Below are 22,541 nucleotides of genomic sequence, written 5' to 3'. Positions count from 1 at the left end.
TAGTTGCCTTAGGCAGAGATGCTTTATTTATCTACAAAATTATCCCCCAGAGAAAAATTGTGTATAATAATACCCAAAGTAAATAATCATTCCCCTTCTCGAAGATGAAAACATGTCCAAAAGGCTTCATCAGAAATCCTTCGGTCAAGCAGGCCAGCTGGTTCCCAAGGCCCTTAGAGTGGCCTGACTCTCGTCGCTGTTCTTAAAACCTTCTAGAACCTTAGCTCCAGAAAGAACCTCCAACTCCAGAAGCCTCTCGTTTTACAGATGGGAAAGCTGATGCTGGGACCAGAGAAGGGTCAAACCAAAGGTCACCCCGCGTCAGCGGCAGAGCTGGGACTCGGGCCCAGGGGACCCCGCCCCCGCCCGTCCGCTCCTCCCTCACCCCGAGGCGCATTGCCATTCTCTCCGCAAGGCTGTGCGCCTTTGGGGGTGAACCGGGTGCCACCTCTAGATGTTGGGTGGCACCCAGTGACAACCTCACTCTGCACCCGGAAAATCACCCGGCAGCACGGAGCCAGGCACGGAAGGGCGTCAGGCCCAAACAGGCCTAGAAAAGCAGGTGACACACCTGCTCCCCCATCACAGCGCTTCCCCTGGGGCCAAATGTGCCAAGGCCATGCGCGTCCTGCTCTGGATAAGGAGACCCTGAGGAGACCCGGCCATCGCCCTGGCTTGGGGTCTGTAGGACGTCGATCAGCTTAGCAACTGGGATTCTTTTCTTGCTGTTGCAAAGGTAGCTGGCAGCTAAATATGGCTTTTTTTTTTTTTTTTTTTTTAGAACAAACAATGGGTACTTAATACCAGTATAGCCTGGGTAGGCAAAGGTATTCTGGACACGGAGTGGTCCAAGCTGAGGACAGATGACCAAAAGCATCCGCAGGGCTGAAGACTGAGGGCTCCCGAGCTAGGCCCTCTCTGCCCGCCGGCACTCGCGGTACACGAGGATGGGGTGGACGAGCGTCACAAGAGTGAACAGCACCAGCGTCACGTTCACCTGGAGCGGGGAGAGGAGGCGTGAGGTGAAGCCCGCGGACGCCGCGCGGCGCCCGCACCCAGCGAGGGACCAGAATCCCGCCCTGTTGCTCTTCTGCTTTTCAATCTGACACTGGGGGTCCCAGGGGAAGGGTGAGCGGTGGTTTTTCACTCGGTCCTGTGGGGCGGGACGGCGGAGGAATACTGGGCCCATTTCCCAGGTGAAGAAACAGAGGCCTCAGGAGCATTTAATGACTAGCTCGAGGTCACATGGGAAGTGGGTGGAGGCGCCGGCCAGAACACATGTCTCCTGGATATTAAGTGAGGGTCACCGATGTCACGATCCAGTAATTCTCCTCTCCTCCCAAGTCCAGCTCTTTTTCTTTTTCTCCCAATGACAGATTTCTACTCCTGTTCTACACTTCGCTGAACTTTTTAAACGAGGCTAACAAGCTGTGCAGTAGTCAGGGCACTGCCAGGTTTGGGGGTGCCCTCTGCTGGGGCCCCACGGAGTCGCCCCAATCTGGAAGGCCGGGAGCCCTCCCCTTCCCTCAGCACAGTACTCACGTAGAGCGGGTCATTCTGAAGGGGGCCTTTGATGAGCATGAAGATGGGAAACTGTAGCAGAGACACGATGGCCGACAGGGCCATCACCAGGCCAAAGAGCTTCCCAAAGTGCTCCGAGGGGAAACTGGGGAGAGAGACACGGGGGTTCCAGTGAGCTTCAGGGACCCTCCCTCCAAGTCGGGGCCTGGCCTCTCTGGGTGAGTCTTTGTCCGTCCCTTGCTCCCGCCTGCCCTGTCCCAGGCCTGCCCTCACCCGCCCACACCCTGACACAGCCCTTCTCTCTGCACGTCAGCCCGGACTATCAAATCACAGAACACAGGGAAGGCACTGTGCTGGGCCCTGGGAAAACGGCAGGGACCCAGACCCAGGCTGTGCCCTGGGGGTGCGGGAGTGGGGGGGTGAGTGTCACGAGGAAAAGACAGACACAGAGACAGATCACTATATGCCAGGCGATGGGTACGCCATCAGAGGAAGCAGGACTTGTGTGAGCGCCAAGGGCATCCGCTTTCTTTCCAGCTCTTTCCTGGGAGAGTTGGAACAGAAGTGGGCCCTGGAGGGCGGACTGGATTTCTCACCAGATAGATAAGGGGGTGGGGGGGGGAGCTGGCGTGAAGACTCAAGTATGTGTCGGCTCTATCCCTCCTCCCAGTCCCCACCTCCGGGCACCACCCCGACACCTGCTCCCAGACCCTGTCTCTCTCACCTGACCACCTCCAGGTCCATCCTCATCTCCCAGTTCCTCACCTCCAGCACGCTTCTTTTTGCCCCAGTTAGTCCCCCATTATGCGTAACCCTCCCCAAGCCCACTTACGCAAGGGTGAGGAAGGAGGCATTGCCCCCGTAGAGGAAGGAGCGGCTGATCACTTGCAGGATGAAGGTGACGTACTGGAGGGGGAGGACACGGACCGAGGCACAGAGGGCAAAGCCCAGGCACAGTAGAGATGTCAGGGCCAGCGAAGGCACCGCTGAGCAAAGGGCTGCGGCAGAGTCCGAGGTACCTGGTCCAGGAGGGAAGAGGGGAGGCTCCCTGGAGGGGGTGCCACGGAGGGCAGGGAGGGGGCAAGAGGATGGGGAGAAAGGGAGGGGCCGCCGTCCACCCAACCATCCAGGCAGAAACCTGGGGTCATCCTTGAACCCTCCTGCCCCTACATGCCCCATCTCCAGCCCATCAATCAAAGTCGATAATCTACCTCCGAGATGTCATTCAAATGCAGCCACTCCCCTCCATCCCCAGCGACTCATCTTGGTTGCAGGGCATCATGGACTCGCTCTCATATTTTTGCAATGGCCTCCAAACATCTGCTCTGGCCCCCTCCCACCCAGAGCCAGATATTCCAGGTAGCACTACTGGTCATAGCAAAAGACTGGAAACTAACCAGATAGCCACCAAGCGGGGAAACGCTGCATCAACTACGCTGCAGCCACATAACAGAACGAGGCAGCGGCTGAAGGGCCCTGCCGTGGAGCAGGACAGGGATGAGGAAGGGGTGAAAAGGCAAGATGGAGTCACTCTAGCCAAAGTGACAAAAATCAGAGGGGGCTGACACATGAGGAACGCAATTTTGTTTTACTTTAAGGAGCCTGAGAACTTAAACTTTAGAACATTTTGGTTGTGCGTCCAGGCCGGGAGGTACATGAACCCTATAGATTGCCCTCTGAAGAACTTAGGTTGGAATGTCCACGTGTCCAGACCACCAGCGCAGACCAAGCTAGGAATGCGGGACTGATTCTGTTCAAGAATGCGCTTTTTACCATAAAAAACTATCAAGTTTTCCTTTTTCTCTGGAACTCTCTGAGTATTGCCTGGTCATGTTTCCAGCATTGTAATTCACACACTTAAGGCCCTTAAATAAAACTGTCACTTAATTCTAGTGAAGTCTCCTGATTAATTTACACTTGGTCGACAGTTACACAGAAAGAAAACCACAGAGCGTGATATGCGATACGCTGCCTTTTACCTAAGGGAGAAATTATATATATGGTCTTTCCTTAAGAACAAAAGACAATAAAAATAATTACCAAAGAACGAGGGAAGGATTGGAGAATAAGGAACAGAGAGGGAAATGAAATTTCTTTGAATAGGACTTGTTTCACAGGTTTGGCTTTAGAAAAATATAAATTTTTTGATAAGTCAATGTTTTAAAAATAAAGTTAAATAAAAGTAGTAGGAAGAAAACAAGCAAAGCGATCCCAAAAAATCAGAAACAAAATGAAACCAATGAACGGAATTTTATATCAAGTTGGTAACTTGTAAAACACAGTAATTTCACTGTACATCTCTTGTGGGAGAGAGCCTGAGGATAAGAAGGGAAGGAAGAAAGGAAAGGCAGAAGGAAGGAAGGAAGGAAGGAAGGAAGGAAGGAAGGAAGGAAGGAAGGAAGGAAGGAAGGAAGGAAGGAAGGAAGGAAGGAAGGAAAGGAGGGGAGAGGGAGGAAGGGCGGGAGGGCGGCATGTAGCGATTATATAATTAATAATATTGATATTGCCAAACCAGTAATTATACATAAAATATGTTTTTAAAATATGATACGTATGTGGATATGTATATAGTGTGTATATATATATACACACATATATATATATAGTATATGTATATAGTATTTTTAGGAACCAGGATTTTCAGAGGAAGAAAAAAAGATACAAATATAAAATCAAGGAAGCAAAATTTGAATTAAAATATCAATATTAGGTATTCATGATGTGTTTCTTCATCCAAAAAAAAATATGGATATCTTACCTCTCTCCAAAGCTTAAAAGCAATGACACTGCGGGAGAATTAAGAAACACTAGCACCCAGACTGCAGCCTCTAAATGTCATTTCCCATTAAAGGGACCCAGGGCTACTTGGAGAAATGGCTGGCTTCAGGTCTGGGGCAGGAAACGCACCCAATGAAATGGACCTGAACATCTGATTATGCCAGAAAGTAAAAACACTTTCTAAATCTAATAAGATTATGTCTAAAGGACACAGACACGGGATTGGTAAAGTTTCCAATGGCTAAAGATGGGACAATTGGAGCATCAAGAAGAATTGTGATAGAAACGGGTTGAAACCCATTCAAATATATCTAAAATGAGACTTTCGAAGAGAAACAGCCAGTAGTCACCCCGAGAGGTTGCTAAGGCAACCTCATTATTATGAGATGTAAATAGAGGAAAAACCAAGCATTTATTTCAGGATAACAAAATAAATAATAAGAGGAAGCTTTTCTTTTTAGAGGAACTCTAGAAGCAGAAGGGAAGATAGAAATAGAAAATCACCATTTTGCAACCCTAATAAAATAATGGGTCTAGGCACTGATCATCAATGGCTGCTAAAATCTTTAGGCAGACAGCTGGTGGGAAACTTCATAACGGGCTGATGAGACTGACAATGTCTGAACCCACTGATCGATCTGACATCATAATACAGGGACAACCGGTACCAGGGGCCTGCCGATGGGAGCACATTAGAAGCTCACGGCTCCACCTCTGAATCATGCTTGCCAAAAAAAATATGAAACTGAGTCTCCTCAGCCTCCAATCTGCCTGTTTACAGGAAATAGCCAATCAAAGAGACATTTTTAAATGACACGTAAGGGATGCCAGATCTGAAAGGTGGGGGATTTGACAGGACAAATGACCCAGTTTCTTCCACAAATAAACGACAAGAAAAAAAAAAAAAGTGAGGTGGGGACACAGATTTAAAAAGATATATAAGGCACATCGACCAAATACAGTGTGTGGATCCTAATTTGAACAAACCGACTGTAAAAAAGACATATTTGAGACAACTAAGGAAATCTGAACAGAACTGCATATTAAATAATATTAAGAAACTATTGGGTTGTTTTAGGTGTGATGATGATGTTCCAGTGATGCTTAAGTAAAGGAGGCCTTACTTGTTAAAGGTACAAACTGGTGTTCCCAGATGAAACGATCTGATGTCTGAGATTTGCTTTAAAATACTCCAGGAGGGGCAGGAGAAGCAGTGAGAGAAGTGGGGGAGGGGCGTAGATGAAACTGTAGGAGAAAGGTTACTCTCTGCTTTTGCCCATCCCCTGACACAAGCACGTGCACACACGTACACCCGCCCCAGGTTAACATACCTTGAAGCCCCTCCCTTACACAAGGATCGCGTGTGAGCTCCTTGGCACGGAAGGCTGCCTTTCCTTTCTTACCTCTCTCTCTCCTGCCCCTCCCCCACTGCTCCCCCAAAGCCCTGGGCCCTGGCCAGCCAGCATGGCTTTCTGGGACTCCCCAGATTCCTCACTGTTTCCCCGTCTCCTTCACCACCTCGACCCCACGGTATTCCTGGGCCAGTGTCCCAGGGCCCCCTCTTCATCTCCTTACTCCTTATTCATCCTGTAGGTCTCGGCTTAGATGCCACTTCCTCCAGGAAGCCTTTTCTGACTCCAATCCCATTCTCTCCCAGAATGGGTGATGTGCTCTTCTTCTTCATGTCCCCATAGTCCCCTGTGGCCCCCGCAGGTGTACCTCATGGATCATAATACCTTTCTCCACTCTCTAGACTGAGAACAACTTGAGAACAAGGACATATTTCTTGTCTATTGTTGAATCTGGGGCTATGGCTGGCACATAATTGCCACTCAATGACTAGCGGTTATGATGGTTGGATGGACGGATGGACAGATGGACGGACGGATGGACGGACAGACAGGCAAATGCAAGTAGAAAAGAATTTTTAAAAAGAGAGAAGATGCAAGTGGAAGTAAATGAAGGCCTCTCCCCTCCTGGTCCCCTGATGCTCTGGAGCCCAGGTCTCACCTCTCTTTCTCGCCTCCTTCTGGTACTTCTGCTTCAGCCGGTCCATGAGCAGACCGTTCCAAGGGGCACACAGCACTCCGAAGAACTGCGTGATGGCAAAGGCGTTGGTGTAGCTGCTGACTGTAGGGAACAGAGAGGGGCTGGGTGGTAAGAGACTTCCAGGACTGCCTTACAGGAGAGGACCCTCCCACCCTGCCCTGACCCTGCCTGGCCTTCCTCCCCGCACCCCTGCTCAGACCTTCCTCCAGAGCACGTCGCCCTGCTGAGCTTAGCACCCCGCACCCTCAAGGTTCCAGATCCCCAGCTGAGATGTGCGGACTGACGGCCTCCCAGCTCCGCCATATACCTAGTTCCCTGTCCCCAACGGCCAAGTTGGTCAGCAGCGAGTTGAGGGTGCCAATGAAGAGGTAGTGCCACAGCTGGATCACAGACAGCCACACCAGGTGCCAGGCAAAGAGCTGAGAGAAAACGTAGCTCCAGAAGGAACGAGCTTCCTGCTGCTGCACCGATCCTGGGGTCTCTGCTGGGGAGAGAAGGGTCTGGGCATGAACCATGAGGCGGGCGGGAGGGCGAGGGTATGGAGGCCTTCGTGGGACAGCCTGAGGGCCAAGCTCACCGAGCCTCACCTCCTGGAACTCATCAGGTGTGCTCCCCAAGCCGCCTACACCTTGCGCATCCCCGCCTCGACGCTCGTGTCATCCTGGCCCTACCACTTGGCATGACCCTCTTGCAGCTCTCTGTCTGCTGAAATCTGTCTGTCTTTCACAGCTTGGGTTCGACCCCACTTCCTGCTCTACACTTTCTGCATCTTCCTCAGCCAGGATGGTGAAAAGAAACACAAGGAGAGGACAGTAGAGGTGACGTGAGGGCTGGGGGCAGACGGTTCCACATCCTCTCCTTTCTTTCGATGCCAGGACCGTGGTTTCTTTTGGAAATCCTCCCCTCCCCCCTCTTCTTCATGGTCCCGATGGGACCGTGAGTTAAGTGCCCTGTTCCTCACCCAAGGTGGACCCATTCAGTCATTCTCCCTAGAGGTGGGCTGGCTGTGACTTCAGACGGGGTCCCCGAGGGCTCCTGGCTCTGCTCTCCCTGGGGCCTGGCAAGTTCATTTTTCTCTTGACTTTGTGACCTTTCCAGAATCCTGTTCTTGTTTCTACCTTAGCCAGCAGTGGTTTGTGATGTTTATACCAAAGACCCAAAACAGAGGAGGGAAAAGAGGCGGCCATGGAGATGGGACAGTGTGAGACCTGCAGAAACGGGGACAAATAAGCCAGACTTAGGACTGAGGGGGAGGGGGGAGGGAAGGCATGGATGGAAGACTGACTTTGGGGCCAGGGGGGTATGACAGATGAGAAAGAGAGAAAAGAGGGACAGAAAAGAGAGACAAAAGTCTTGCCCATCTCTGCAAAGTGAGGGGTCGAGAAGATGGAACCTACAGGTCCTTTCTCCACCTGACCTTTCCTGAGTCCGTGTTCCTAGGGGAGCTCTGGGGGTGAGGAAGCAGGGCAGCCACAGGGAAAGGCCGGCTCTGAGTGGGAAAGGGCTCGCCCCGCTCGGCTCACCTTCCTTCGGAGACGGAAACTCCTTTGACTGTAGATCCAGCTTTTTGGACTCCGCTGTTACCTTCTTCTCCTCTCTGGGGCGGCTCCAAGAGCCCAGGCTGTGGAAAGAGAAGCCCCAACAGCCCAGCCAGGGACTGTGAGCTGAGCCTGAGATTCAGGCTGGAGGTGAGCGTGCAGTGGATCCCAAGAATCACCTCTTAACAACCCCGATGCCCAGGTCACAGCCCGGACCAGCGAAATCAGAATGCCTGGGTGTGGGAGCCAGGCTTCCATGTTTTTTAAACATCTCCAAATGTCCTAGTGATTCTTATAGGCAGCCAAGTTTGGAAGCCACTGGATGTATGGGAATAGTAAAGGCTGGGTTCGAATCCCAGCTCTGCCTCTCTCTAGCTGGGACTTAACCCAGCAGAACTCAGACTCAACCCTTCTGAGCCTCATTTTCTCATTTGGGAAATGGAGATGAGGATCTGAGAGGATGGCCATGAGATGAGACCTGAGCGCACAGTGGGTCTACAAATAGTAAATGAGCAGCAAATGCGTGCCCTCCCTCTACCACATGCGGTGACTGACTGCTCAATGGTCACATTTCTTCACCTCCTCTGTTCTCCACCCTTTGCAACGGGACCGCAGCTCTGACTACTCCACACCCTCTGAAGCTGGACTGGCCTCGTCAGCTGCTTCAGCCAAGAGAATGCAGCAGAAGTGATGTTATACCCATTCCAACCCTCACCTTCAAGAAACCATGGAACTTCTGCACTCTCTCTTGAACCCTGAAATCACCATGTGAACAAGCCCAAGCTAGTCTGCTGGAGGATGAGAGCCAGGGGGCCCGGACATCCCCATCACCCCAAATGACTCTCAGATAAACCCCATGTGAGGTTCCCCTAGACCAGCCAGACCCCAGCTAGTCCACCAGATGATCAGAGACATGAGTGAGCCCGCCAAGGTCATCCAAGTCTGTCCCTGATCAGTGGGACTAGTCAGCTACCCGCAGACTTGTGAAAATAATAAAGGCTTAATGTTTTCAGGCCATCGGGTTTGGGGGTAGTTTGTTAGGCGGCAATAGCTAACGGATACACCCCTGTTCTAGTCCTCTCCTGCGACACGTTTCCTCCGCCTTACTCTAACCGCGTCTGTCTTGCCCCTGCTTCCTACCCTGGGTCAGACGAGGGACTCCGGCCTGCAATCGCCTTACCCATAGCTGTAGTAGGGGGGCAGCGGGTAGGGTATGTGCCCCCGGGGCATCAGGAGGAAGGTACGCACAACATGCCAGACGCTGCAGACAGAGAGAAAGATGAAGGAGGCCCTGAGGCTGATACCCTTTTCATAAAGGAGCTGCAAAAAAAAAAGAGAGAGAGAGAGAGAGAGGAAAAAGTCAGTGCTACCAGGTTCACGGTAGCACTATTCACAATGTCCAAAGGGTAGAAGCAAACCAGTCGCCCATCCGCAGATAAATGGATAAACAAAACGCGATACCTACATACAAGGAAATATTATCCTGCCTTAAAGAGGAAGGAAATCCTGCTGCCTGCTATACAACATGGACGAACCCTGAGGGCACTAGGCTAAGTGAAAGAAGCCAGGACCACAGGACAAACACTATAGATTCCACTTATAGGAGGTCCTTCGAGAAGCCAAATTCATAGAAACAGAAAATAGAATGGCGGTTGCCAGGGGCTGGAGGGGAGAGAGAACAGGGAGTTATTGTTTAATGGGGACAGAGTTTCAGTTTCACGAGGCTGAAAAGAGTTCTGGAGATGGATGCTGGCGATGGCTATGCAATAGTGTGAATAAACTGAACGCCACTGAACCGAACGCTTAAAAAACGGTTACGACGGGAAATGTCATGTGATGCGTATTTTATCATACAAAAAACAGTCAGCGTAAGAAGCAGGAGCCTGAACCCCATTTCCAAGAATGAGTCTTCTTGCCCTCCATCCTGGAAGCGGATCAAGGACACCCAGTGCACACACGGCCTCCCCATCACCCCAAGGCTCAACCAGCCGCCGGGGAGGCAGGCCACCCATCCCCACAGCCTCACAGAGCCTCCACGTGCGGCTTCCCAGAGATCATCTAACCCAGTGCTTTTTTTTTTTTTTTTTCCCCAATAGCAATCGCGTCCTTTTGTTCAAACAAAATTTTACACAAAAATTCAGCTCATGAAACACGCCAGTGGGGAGCAGCCCAGTCATTCTCCTCGGTGACTGACATGCTGCTGAAGAGCACCCCTCAGTGTCCTCGACACCAGTCTGAGGGACACTGATAAAGCCCAACCTCCTTATTCTACAGAGGGTGAAAGCGAGGTCCAGAGAAGCACCGTGACTTGCTCAAGGTCAGAGCAAGCGGCAGCAAGGTCAGCCTGACCTAAGAACTCTAGCTCCTGCTTCGGCACTCTCTCCTTCCAACTCTAAGGCGGGGGGAGAGAGAGGGAGGCACATCAGCGGAAAGGGGGACCACCTGGAAAGTGGCTCCTGTACCAGGGGTAGGAAGGCTTGAGTAAGTAACCCAGGGGCTCAGTCTCTGGGTGGCCGTCCAAGCCAAGATGCTCATGGGACTAAGCTGGTCTCATAGCTGGGTAGTGACTCTCAGAGATCCTTTGCTCTTCTCCCAAAGGCCCACTGGCTGTGCCAGCTGCCTCTGGCCTAAAATAAAGCCCAAAGGGAAGTCTCAGGTTGGGCAGGTTCAGATGTCAAGGACCCACATTCTTTCATTCCTTTCACTCAGTCATTCTCAGTGTGCTAGCTTTTGTCTTCCAGCTTGCTGCTGCATAATCACAGAAGAGCTGCCAGAGTTCCGGCTATCACACCCTCCCACAACACGCAAAGAGGAAGAGTGGGAAGGGGACCAAGGAGGAAGCCTTTCTTTTTGTTCTGCTCTCACCTTCCATCAGGGAGAGAAATGTCCCCTAAAGTCTTCAAATATAAACGCCCTTCATCCCATTAACAAGGACTGGTTAATATGACCACCTCCACCCTTCACTAACAAGGGGGAAACGGATTGCCAATTGGCTTAGATCAATCAAGATTCATCCCCTGGGCTGGGCACATCACTGCCCAGGTGAAATTGTTAGCAGTGAAGAAGGTGGAATGGGCTGTTGGGTGGGCCGCTGATGGCCCGGCAACAGCCCGTACCCCTGAATCCTAGCATTAGCCTTGAAGGCAGCTGGAGAGGCCTCTGTGTCTGCCCCCTGGGGACACTAGCCACCCCCCACTTCCTTTACAAACCAGACGCTCACAGGGGTGCAAACACCCAGTTCCAAAGAGCTCCCACCCTCTGCCTACCACTGGCCCAAGCACACATCATAGACACACCTTCCCTTAACCACTGCCCCAAATCACGTGTAAATGTAAAGAGGGGCTTAAGGATTACAAGCTCGGGTTCTAGAACCAGATAGGCCAGGGTTCAAGTTCAAGTGTCACATTTACTAGCTGCAGAAGAGTTAATGGAGAAGAATCATGAAAAGTTCCCAAGACAAGTGTCTGGCATATATAAGAGTTCAGTAAATGATGGCTATTGCTAATTCTTACCTTAATGATAAGGAACACAGCTGAGGAAGAGTCAAATGCTCCATTGTAGAGAGTGATGATGGTTGAGCGGTGTTTGCCAAATAGGTTCCCAATCTGGAAAACACGTGACCAGCCTGAATCACTTATGTATTCATGAAATAAATATTTCCTGTGCACCCAGCAGGTGCCAGGCTTTCATTATACCTAGACCACCCTAGACCAGCCAGAAGCTACCATCTTGGCTTGGGCCAACCCTGTTTGAAGCAGCTGATATAGAAAAGTGTTTTGCCTTCCCCTGCCCTCCCCGGCCTCCTGCCAGGTGCCTGGGATGAGGACCGACTACTCCCACCTGCAGATTGGTGATCAGAAACAGGATTCCCCCGACAGTGAGCATGGGCATGGCCAGGAAGAGCAGCAGCGCTGAGTCTGGAACAAAGACAGAGGTGGGTCGTGTCATAGTGCAGCTCAAAACGGGGCCGCATAATCTGGCTCTCACCTGCCCTAAATCTCCAACAACCCTCGGGCGGGGCCCCAATTCTAACCAACCCTCTGGAAACTGGAGTTTTAGGGGACTAGTCAGGGCTCCCCTAAATGTCCCCACAGAGAGACCCTGCAGAGGTCTCCTGAGCCACCTGCTTCCCCACCAAAGTTGGTCCTCAGTCTGTGGCAGGCCTGGATCTCTGCAAATAGAGGCAGGACTTAAAGTGAAGCCACCGCTCTCTTCCCTCACTAACCTACAAGTAGCTCTCTATTCACCCTTGACACGGGGAGAGAAGCTTGGACTCGGGTCCCCAAACCCGCCTCTAATTCACTATATGGCTTTGAGCCTGATACTGAATCTGTGACTCAGGCATCTCATCTGTCAATGGGAATAAGTCCCTGCTCTTCCTGTCTCATGGGCTGCTGTGAGATCTGAAGGAAAAACTAGCCATGGATTGTCCTTCCTTTGTTCATTAAACTTGGAGCACTTCCTTCATGCCAGGCAGTGTGCTTGACACTGGAAATTCAGGATGAGTAAAGAATATTTCTTTCCCTTTAAAAACCAATGTGGAAAAAAATTGTTATAATAGGTCTGGGAGGTGTTGGGTAATAGCAGAACCACCAAAATGCCAAGGACAGGGGGAAAGCTTGAGAAATGGTCTTTCCTAAACCACAGATCTCTGCCCACCTTCATGATTTTGGCAATAACCCATGCCTGTTCTATTATTTGTCTTTAAGTTAACAGTGCTCTTATCTAAAAGAAATCTATTCTTTTTAAAGGAAACTTTATATCACAATTGTAAATGAAAAGCAACTTGTCTTGCTTGTCACCATAGAAAGTGACTACAAAGATAAATACGATGAAAGAGAAACAATGTTATTAAATCGTAACTGGATACAGTTGCCCTCCGAAGGTTCAAAGCCTGAAACAGGCTCCTGCTACCTTGTTGAATCATACTAGCCCCACAAGGAGAGCTTTGCTCATGAAATCAGAGACTGGGGTGGGGGTGGGGGAACTAAAAAGGGAGTAACTTTCCCACCAGGTGGGTGATTCAACGTACATTTGTTCGTATAGCATGTGTGTGCTTCCCAAAGTCCTCTAAAGTAACGATCATTCTCCATGTGGAGAAGCGCAGTAAAGTGCCATGTCATGTTCCTACTATTTGCCATTCAATTTCTGTCCTTATGAAACCTACAGCTCTCCTCATGCACTAAAGGTTGGTTGCGATTCCTTTCACAATAGGGTCAGCGTGGTCCTAACACTTTTTTTCCCCAAAACAAAAAGCCCTATTTGATGCGGGAAGGGAGAATTGTTGCTCAAAAGACTTTCAAATGAGAGGCAAACATCCCCCCACATTCAGCCACTTGAAACTCATTTACAGGCTTTTAGGAAAGATAAAGCCAGTTTGATGAGAAGAGTGGTTTTAGAAAACTGGCCTGAGGTGCCAGGCTATCTCATGAGATCTGTTTGGACAAAGACACTCAGGCTGTGTTTACTGGGCACAAAGGGAGACAGCCTGTGACGCTCTCCGGCTTCAGCACAGGTACTACACACGACCAACCCCCAAATTGAGCCACCTGATCTGACCCTGGGGGGGAATATTGGAAGGCATCTCTTGGCCAGCCAGGGAACCCAGGCCACTTCCCACTAACTTGCTCTGTGGCCTTGAGCAAATCTTTGCCAGGGGTCTCTCTCCACCCTCAGTTTTCTCGTCTCTGTAATGGGGGAATGAACCTGATCGGAATTCCCAGACTTTGCGAATTTTACATGTTTATAGACCAGTACAATTTGAAAGGAAAACTTTGGACTACAATAGGGTGGTCAACCCTGACCCTGCTAAGTAAGGAAATTTTCAAAAACAACCGCCATTCACATTATCATTCCGTTTTTAAAAGAGCATTTTCACACGTGGAAGAGGAAGAATGTAGTCATTTGAATAAGTTTTACTCTCTGAAGCAACTCCTCCATTGTACTTATTCTTCACCTTTCACGGTAGACTACACCGTCTTCATGGACCAGCAGCCACTCTTCTGAGGATTCTTTCAGACTCAAGGTCTGTGGATCTCTGAATCACCACGGAGGTCAGCATGTACCGCCATCACTCACGGCACCCGCCCCATTCACCAGGTGGCCCTGAGCTTCAGGTGTCCCGTCCACCCACCCAACAGCACTCACCTGCAGAGATGAAGGCGATGATGAGCGTGGCGGTAGTGTAGAAAAATCTGAAACACACAACGGGAGACGGGAGGTGGACGGTGTTGTCTAGGAAAGAGAAATCTGGAGGGACAGGGCGGTCGAAGTCCCAACAGGCCGATCCCTTGGAGAGCGGGGTGAGTGCCTGGTCTCCGAATCAGAACCTTGAGTCCTGCTTCCTCTTTGCTGTGTGACCATGGGCAAGGCACCTCCCCTCTCTGGGCCTCGGTAACCTTTTCTGGACTGAGCTAAAAGGAAACGATTGGACTGACCTAGACCCTAAGCTTAAATTTCTAGGGTGCTATAATTTCAGGACCACAAACCCCAGATTATGGGGATCTCTTAGAAGTTTGGGGGCCTGCAAGGCATAGGGGAATTAAAAGCAATACCTAAATGTGATATTGTGATTTATAATAAAAAATAGGTATTTGGTCTTTGTCCCCAGCCTCTGACACAGGGCTCCGAAAACCCCTAAGTGATAAGAACACTAGAATCTTTTCTTCTCATGAGGGGACTCTGGGTGGGCTCTTGGATGGGGCCTGGTCCCCAGAAAGACTAAGCCATGATAAGAATCTTAGAATTTTCAGTCCCTTCTCCAACTTTTCCAGCAAGGAGAGGCACTGGAAATGGAGTTAATCATTGACCATGCTTCCTTGAGCAAGCCTCCAGAGTCCCAGTAGTTCAGAGAGTTTCCGGGTTGGTGAACAAATCCACATGCCAGGAGGGTGACACACCCCAACTCCACGGGGACAGAAGCTCCTGCTCTTGGGACCGTCCCAGACCTCGCCCCATGTACCTCTTCATCTGGCTGATTATCTGTATCCTTTATCATGTCCTGTAGTAAACCACTAAACATAAGTAACTGTTTCCCTGAGTTTTGTGAGCTGTTCTAGCAAATAACTAATTCCAAGTGGGCGGAGGAGGGGGCGGTTATGCAACCACCAATTTGTAGCCAAGTCACATAGAAGCGGAGAGGGACTTGGAGACCTACCACTTGTTGTCTGCACCTAAAGTGGAGGGCGGTCCCGTGGGACAGAGCCCCCACCTGTGGAATCCGACGCTACGTCCAGGCAGAAAACGTCAGCACTGGGTTAACTTGTGGGACACCCAGCTGGTGTCACAGAATTGCTGGTGTCACAGAATTGCTCAGAGACCTCCCCACACCCAGCTGGTGTCACAGAATTGCTCAGAGACCTCCCCACACATTTGGTGACCAGAAGTGCCAGAAGTGAAGCGTTTCTGTGTGAAGGTAAAGGAGAAAACACGGGAAGAGAACCACAGGTTTTTCCGGTATCGGTGTCGGTGAGGTGGGATGTGCCAGAACGCTCCTGGCTCGTGGAAACATGTGGTTTGGGACGAGAAAGGGTGAAAGGCTATGGGGCGAACAACCTTTGATTCCCCTGTGGCCACGTGATGCCCCACGGTGCTGCGGTGCTGCGACCAGTTACTAAAGGCGAAACTGACCAATGAAATTTAGAGATGGCTCCCACTCTTAGGGAGTTGGTTCACTGGAGGCATCAGAAAACGCAAACTCATAAAAATAAATAAAGGGAGCTACACAATCTCCTGGTCGTTGCTATCCGTAACAGCTAAAATGAAGTTTAAAAGAGAGTGCCGACCTTGATGCCAGACCAAGGACAGATTTGGGTCAGCCTGAGCTTCAGCCACCAGCCTCAAAGCCGGCTGACCAAGGGAAAAATGATGCCAGGACGACAGAAAGTACCTCTAAGACCTCTGGTCACCAAGAAGGTAGCCAGTGCGGAAGAGGAGAAAAACCAAGATACTACTGAAACCAGAGGGCGTTGTGTGAGGGAGTTGTTTCATTTTGTGGATCGGTATTACCAGCTTCCCGGGACATGCCACTGAAATGGACCGTGAGAGTAAGTAATTTGGGGCTGTCTTTGGTTTTGAATGGGGCAGAGCGAAAGAGAGTGTCTCAGTGGATACAGGACCCACAGCTCACTAAGGAAAACTCATACTTGGCTATATGTGATCCAGACACAAAAGACACTATTCCTGAGGGAACGGCCAGGCAGACTGGAGAGAAACCACTGTAGAGTCTGTGTCCCCCTATCAATGCCAAGTGGATGAGGCAGCTGATTCGCTTTGTATGCAAGCCACATTGGACTGGCTTTATGATAACCAGGAGAGTCACACTGAGTATGCCCAGGTCATGGGTTAAGGGGGCCCCCACATTACCTTGTGGCTGCAAAACCACAGGAAGCCTTATCGAATGTGCCAGCTGCGCTTGCCCATGTGAGTCTTATGGATGCTAATAAATATGTCGGTCTAATTAACAACAGAACGGTAAAAGGCAGAAGAGAGAAACAAGGGTTGGGCTTTAGCAGTGTAGAAATTTTTAAACAGTTATTAAGGAATAATGTGAAGAAAGCGAATAGTACCGTGTTTTCACCATCAAAATTTAAAATCATAGTCTCTCTTTCTTGCCTTTGAATAAGGCCAAAGAGAGACATGGTCTATTTTGACAACCTTAAAGCAGACTCCAGGAATGTCACCAAAAATAGCACGACCTTTGCAACCAAACCCGACAACCAGTACTTCATCATTTTCCTCAGTAAAATTCAAACCCCCATCGACTATAAAGGCTGCGATTTTTTTTTTTCCATTCTTCTCCAGCCAGACCCTGCGGCACTTTCTGATGGCAGAATATGGCTATTTGGCTTCCACCCCTGCTTTTTCCAGCACGGTGCCCTCTGCATGAGAAGTACCCCCCGACAGGGCCTGCCTGCAGGGCCAGGCCCCAATGGGCTTCCCTGCACTGTTCAATCATGCCACTTCCGCTCTCATCCAGGGGCTAAAAAGCTCTCTAGGAGCATGAAGCCCAGGATGCAGGCCCCTCCTACTGGCACTGTAAACAAAGGTCCTTAAAACAAAGGTTTCGACACAGCACTACCAAAGGCTGGGTGGGCCAAGAGGACCCGCTGCTAGCCCCTGCAAACAAGTCCAGTCTATTTATCCCAGTTTAGAAAAATTTCTAAAGCCAGAAGACAGAGATTACAATGAGAAACCTGACCAACAATTGCTTGTGGCACATTAATCAGGTTAAAGATTGACCAACGGGCCGTGGTTCCTGGCTCCCTCACTGGAGACCCAAAACTCTTTGCACAAGAGTGGGTAAATATTTATCAGAAGGTTAAAAAGAGAAGTTTCAGGACTCCTTGGAATAGGAGCCTCACACCAAAACCCATTGGAGAAGTCTTGGTGCGTGCTTCAACTCTTACGAGAGAACATGAAATTGTAAGAGTTAATAAGACTGCAAAAATTGGAATGTTTAAGCAGCCTTTACGGGAAGAAGTTGTGTTTCCTTTACCTGAGTGTTTGATGAGAACGGCCAATGTGTCAGACTGGGGAACGCTTCCTTTACCTAGTATTACAAAACCAAAACCTGTCGATAAAAACCTAATGGAGGCTCCAGCTCGGTATGTAAGGGTTGATGGGATCAAGGCTGACGGAATTCAGCTTGTGGGAGAATTGGTATGTTTGAGCAGGATGTAGGGGACGTGGTCTTTTCGACTCTTTTACCTGATCATATTATGGAGACGGACACTGTGTCTGGCTGGGGAACAGTTCCCTTACCTAGTAATATAAAACAGAAGGCATAGAAACCTGCCCGTCGAGCCACGTCATTGGACCTGCTAAACGGGAGCCAGTAAGAACACCTGAGTCCACAGGGAGTGAGGCAGAAGCTGGAATGCGGGAGGAGACACGTTCTCAGTGCCACAGCCCACCTGGAGCCCAGACTGGGGCTGCGGTGAGGCTGAGGGGCACCTCCCAGTGATGACTACTCGGTTTGGAACCAGAGAATTTCCATCCGAGAGGCATTTATTATCTTGTTATCAGACATTTATTGAAGCTACACCAATGACCGAAGGACGTAAAATGATCTTAGAATGTGAAACACCCATAACGTCTGGGAGGATGATGGAGAAACGCTCTAACGAAGGTGGCAGTGCCCAGGAGCATTCCCTCATAAAATGGAAAGGTTTCTAGGGGTCATGCTGCCTGGGCAGTGCGAGGAGGAGGTACTCACGGCAGGGAGCCTCTCTTCCCCTGAGACCGACTCTGGAACTATGAGAGGAGCTGCTGGATTCTGCTGTCACTTGGACAGTGCCCTACAAAGGACTCTTAACGGACCAACAAGAGCTGCTTGGCTTGTGGATGGCCATTCCATGCTGAATGGGCAGTTTCCTGTTTAGAAGACCACCATCCTGATCAAAGAAAGCAGAAGCAGATCAGCTCCGGGGGCTGAGCTGCAGGCTCTTCTCCTAGCAGAGAGGGAAGGGCTGAGCACTGGAAAAAGCACCTGTGTATGAGTTTTTACTGACTGGTGGGCAGTGGCCAATGGCCTGGCCATATGGTCGGGCAGAGGGCAATGGAAACTGATTAAAGGGATGTAAGGGCGGCCAGCCCTGTGGAAATCGCTATGGCACTTGAGGGGTGCATTAAAGTAGGACATGTAGATAGATACGCAGCAGAAGAACCCCTTTCCAAGTTCAGACAATGATTGAAATCAACAAACAGATGTCCCTATGTGCTCGCTTAAGGTGGCCACCTGGGTCCATGAAATAAGTGGATATAGGGGTGTAGCAGCAGTGCAGAGATGGGCTGGATCTAGACACAGCCCTCTTATACCCTCTGAGGCACAAAAGGCCACTAAGAGCTGTTTTGTCTGCCAGCAAAAGAGACAGACTGCAGATGGCCATGTGGCAGATTGCCTGGGGGGAAGGCCCTGCACAGAGCTGGCAAGAGAGACGGGTGCTGGAAGCCCTGGGCAGCTACAAATGGGTCCTGACAGGAACAGACACTGCTTCTGGCCTGGGTTTTGCTTATTGGTGGTAGATGAGGATGCTCAGAGTGCTACAAAAGGACCTGCTTTATACCAATTTGGATGGCTGACCACTGCTTCTTCAGACCAAGGAACACCCTTTACAGACCCTCATGTCCGACAATGGACAGAGACAGTCTCCTCAGAACACTGGTGTGATGGAGAATTGGAACAGGCAATTGAAAACACTGGTTGTTGAAAACGGGGGAGATGAGAGCGGGGAGGGCTGGCTTGCACGCCTTTGCGAGTGTGCGCTCACACTCAACACGAGGGGGACTACGGGAGTGTCCCCGCTGGAGAGATGCCACCCCAAAATATGCCTTTGGGATATTGGTTCTTTTAAGCTGGTTATTTTTAAGAAACACAAGACTCAGGAAGAACGTTTGACCTTCCCCCAAACATCCTAAAAAAAAAAAAAACTGTCGAGGACCTACTCCAGGAAGAGAGCCAACATCACAGATAACTAGTTTCATCTGAACTGGAGGGTGAGGGAAGAACCTAGCAAGGCTGTTGGATGGGAGGCCTCTCTATCCCACTGTTAATGACGGTCCAGCAAATATTTGCTAAACAAATATTTGCTTCATCATCTCCATGCTGCCTTCTTCACCTCAGAAGTGCCAAACCACTACTCCTCCCTTCCTCCTTGGCTCAGGATTGCAGGTACGCCTCAACTGCCTGATTCGGCGGGCCCCCCATTCTTATGGAAGCCCTGTATATACATATGTATTCGATTTGATTACTTTCTCCTGTTAATCTGCCTCTTGTCGATTTGATTCTTAGACCAGCCAGAAGAACTCAGAGTGGGAAAAGGGAAATTTTCTCTTCTTCCGCACAGGGGACCTACCAAACACCTGCTGACATCTGAAGTGGGGGTCGGTCTCATGGGACTGAGCCCTTAACCTGTGGGATCTGACGCTATCTCCAGGAAGGGAGCGTCAGAACTGAGTTAAATTGCAGGACGCCTAGCTGGTATTACGGAATTGCTTGGTGTGGGGAAAAGTCCACGCATTTGGTGACCTAAAGTGTCAGAAGTGAAGTGTTCTGTGTGAAAGTAAAGGAGAAACACAGGAAGGAAGACTGAGTTTTTCTCAACACGCCGTGGCCGGAGAAGGGAAGGGGCAAAGGAAGAGGAGGGAAGAAGGGGAGACAAAACGCCAAAGACCAAGAGACTGAAATAAAGTCATTACGTTCCCAGACGCTTAGAGAACAAGGGACCTCCTGCTCGACTCTGGTCATTTCTCGGCCCAACCCAACCGGTCCTCCAGTCCCTCCAGCTGACAGCTAATCGCTCACGTGCCTGCTAGGAGGTATTTGTTTTGGTTTCTATCAGCCCCCAGCAGGCCATGTGACATAAGCAATCACAGCTAGTGTGAGCGAGATCCAGTCCTTGGCCCTCCCTGACTCGTCTGCATGGGAGAACTGCCTTGATGCCCTTCCAGTCAAAAGGAGCCTGAAATTCCACCATCGGGGACACTCAGGAGACCTTACCTTACCAGCTGAGCCTTCGGGGAGCGATGGAGGGTGAGGAGATGCTGATTAAGCCTCAACCCCCTGGGTGTGAGTCTTGTAGGAGATGCGGATAAGGATTCCCCAGGGTGAAGGCAGAGTGACAATGTTAGGTGTTTCTAATTTGGTAGCTTTGGCCCCAGGCCAGCCCTCACAGGAAGGAGGTCTGGGCTCTTGCTCAATTCAGCATCGTACTGAAAACACATTCGCATGGAGCAGAAGAAGGAAAGGGAAGTAGGGGTGAGGGAAGAAGGCGGGTCCGCACCCTGGGCTGTTTCCAACAGAGATGCTGGGGCACGGCCTGGCAGGGCTGCCCAGTTGCCTGGCCTGTGTCTCCCTTCAAGCAAGGCTGCTGCCAAAAGAATCTCTCTTGCCCACCTACACCCAGCCCAGGCCTTTGGGGCTTACATGGCTATGAGGCGGGCCACGGTGGTCTTGAAACGGTCAAAGATGTAGCCGGTGGGGAAGGTCATGAAGTTGTTCATGAAGGACGCCAGGGTGAAGATGAGCGAGAACCTCTCGTCCTGGGCTTTGCAGTCTGGAGGAGAGAAAGGACAGTCTCAGGAGCCCAGGGTGGGTGGGCCAGCCTCCCACTCATCCAGCCTTCCTGCCGGGTGGGCCCCCAACCTGGCCCCACTCTAGGGCAGCCTCTTCCATCTCAGACAGCCTGCCAAGTGGAAAGTTCCCCCTTAGCTGAGTTGAAATGTGACTGCCCCTGATCCCTCAGAAGCTGGTACTTCCCTCCCCAGGCACCCCTTAGACCGAAGTTGAGAAGTGGGGGACAGGGGAGGCTGACAGTTCCTTCTTTTCACCACAGAAAGGCTGGCAGGGTGAGAAGGGAGTAGACTCCTTCCTACCCCGTTCTGCCAGCCACGCACCAGACCCAACTTCCTAGAGAAGGCATCCACCCTTTGCCATCCAGCTGGTGGCACTGCCCATTGGCCCCTTGCCAGCCCCTCCCTTACCATTCTGCCCTGTGGCATTGCCCATTGGCCCAGCATCTGGTTCACACAGCTCCTCAAAGTAATGCTCGGTTTTGAAGACAAACACCAGGGACACCCAGCCGAAGAGGACACCAGCGAAGCCAAGGCATTCCAGCAGCCCTGTGAGCAGGGTGGCCACGCGCAGGGGCAGGCCCTGGCCTGACATGGCCCAAGGTGCAGCAGACCCTCAGATCCCACTGGTGGCCTCCGGGGCTGCCCACAGGAGCTGCAGGGCCTGGCGCTGGAGCACTTGGAAAATTCTTCAGGCCGTCCTTTCCGTTCACGTAGCTCTGGCTCTGGCTGTTTCCGGCTTGGCAGAAACCATGGGCGGGCGATTCTCCGGATCCTATCAAACAAGACACAGGCCGCTTGGTACAGAGGGCTTGTGGGAAAGGTGGAGGTGGACTCAGTGCTCTTCATGGGCTGGAGAGAGAGGCCAGCTGTTAGAAACAGCTGCAAAAAGCCTTTCTCCATCCAGTCGCAGCTGGCAGTGGGTGGCAGAGCTGGCACCGAACCCAAATTCTGGAGACTGTCCACGAAAATGATGCCAGCGGCAACTCTGAACCGGGCACAGGGCGCGAGGGAACTTATTTATGTCAGAAACCCTCACAACAACCTGACAAACTTGGTGTTTTATCTTCCGTTTACTGACAGGGAAATTCGGTGATTTGTCAAAGGTCACATGGGCTAGTTAGTCACAGAGGGCCAGTCTAACACCCAAAATATCCCAGCTCCAACAGGATCCTCCCTAACCCTCCGCCAGGCCGCCCGTGTCACCTCCCTGCCGCCTCTCTTCCTGTCCCCATCTGCCATGTGCCGGCAAAGCGCCCAGAGGCGGGCCACCATCCCGACCCCATGACCTTCAGAACGCCCGCCCTCAGAGGCATCCCTGAGGTCAGCGGGCTCACAGTCCATTGCCCGCACCCCTGGCCCGGCGCCCTGGCCCCCTGGCCTCCCCGCCCCGCCGCAGGTGGCCGGCCCCAGTTTGGCGCCCTACCGACCTCCTCCTCCCGGGCTGGCTCCCGCGCTGCTGCCTGGCGCGCTCTCCGCGCTTCGGATTCGCGCCTCTCTGTCACCGCCCCTCCCTGTCCCGTCATCGCCCCTCCTCGGGCCTGGAAGGGCCAGTGCGCAGGGCGGTTTTGGAGAGGGGGGGCA

The 22,541-nt window shown here is 51.2% G+C and overlaps 1 protein-coding gene across 1 annotated transcript; it reads right to left on the bottom strand.

The window, feature by feature from the left end:
• Positions 1 to 748: 748 nt before the first annotated feature.
• SLC43A3 (solute carrier family 43 member 3) lies at positions 749 to 22,499 on the bottom strand. The gene is made up of 13 exons (XM_039860034.1): positions 22,388 to 22,499; positions 21,369 to 21,732; positions 20,812 to 20,941; positions 14,034 to 14,080; positions 11,727 to 11,803; positions 11,399 to 11,491; positions 9,067 to 9,206; positions 7,872 to 7,969; positions 6,656 to 6,829; positions 6,310 to 6,429; positions 2,354 to 2,540; positions 1,543 to 1,666; positions 749 to 997 (listed from the first exon to the last, which is right to left on the bottom strand). The coding sequence occupies exons 2-13, from the start codon at positions 21,550 to 21,552 to the stop codon at positions 908 to 910; spliced, it is 1,464 nt and encodes a 487-aa protein (XP_039715968.1). The 5' UTR covers positions 21,553 to 21,732; positions 22,388 to 22,499; the 3' UTR covers positions 749 to 907.
• Between the last annotated feature and the right edge of the window lie 42 nt (positions 22,500 to 22,541).

Source organism: Pteropus medius, unplaced genomic scaffold, assembly GCF_902729225.1.
Source record: "Pteropus medius unplaced genomic scaffold, Ma_sr-lr_union100, whole genome shotgun sequence".
Lineage (NCBI taxonomy): Eukaryota > Metazoa > Chordata > Mammalia > Chiroptera > Pteropodidae > Pteropus > Pteropus medius.
The sequence above is the reverse complement of the archived record's forward strand: the minus strand, read 5'-3'. Positions and strand labels throughout refer to the sequence as shown.

Excerpts from the sequence above, each read along its gene's own strand:
- SLC43A3 (XM_039860034.1), bottom strand. The coding sequence starts at position 21,552 with ATGTCAGGCCAGGGCCTGCCCCTGCGCGTGGCCACCCTGCTCACAGGG. Across the intron at positions 14,081-20,811 it reads GTGGCCCGCCTCATAGCCAT|ATTTTTCTACACTACCGCCA; the intron begins GTAAGCCCCAAA and ends TGTGTGTTTCAG. Across the intron at positions 9,207-11,398 it reads CTGTGTTCCTTATCATTAAG|CTCCTTTATGAAAAGGGTAT; the intron begins GTAAGAATTAGC and ends TTTTTTTTGCAG.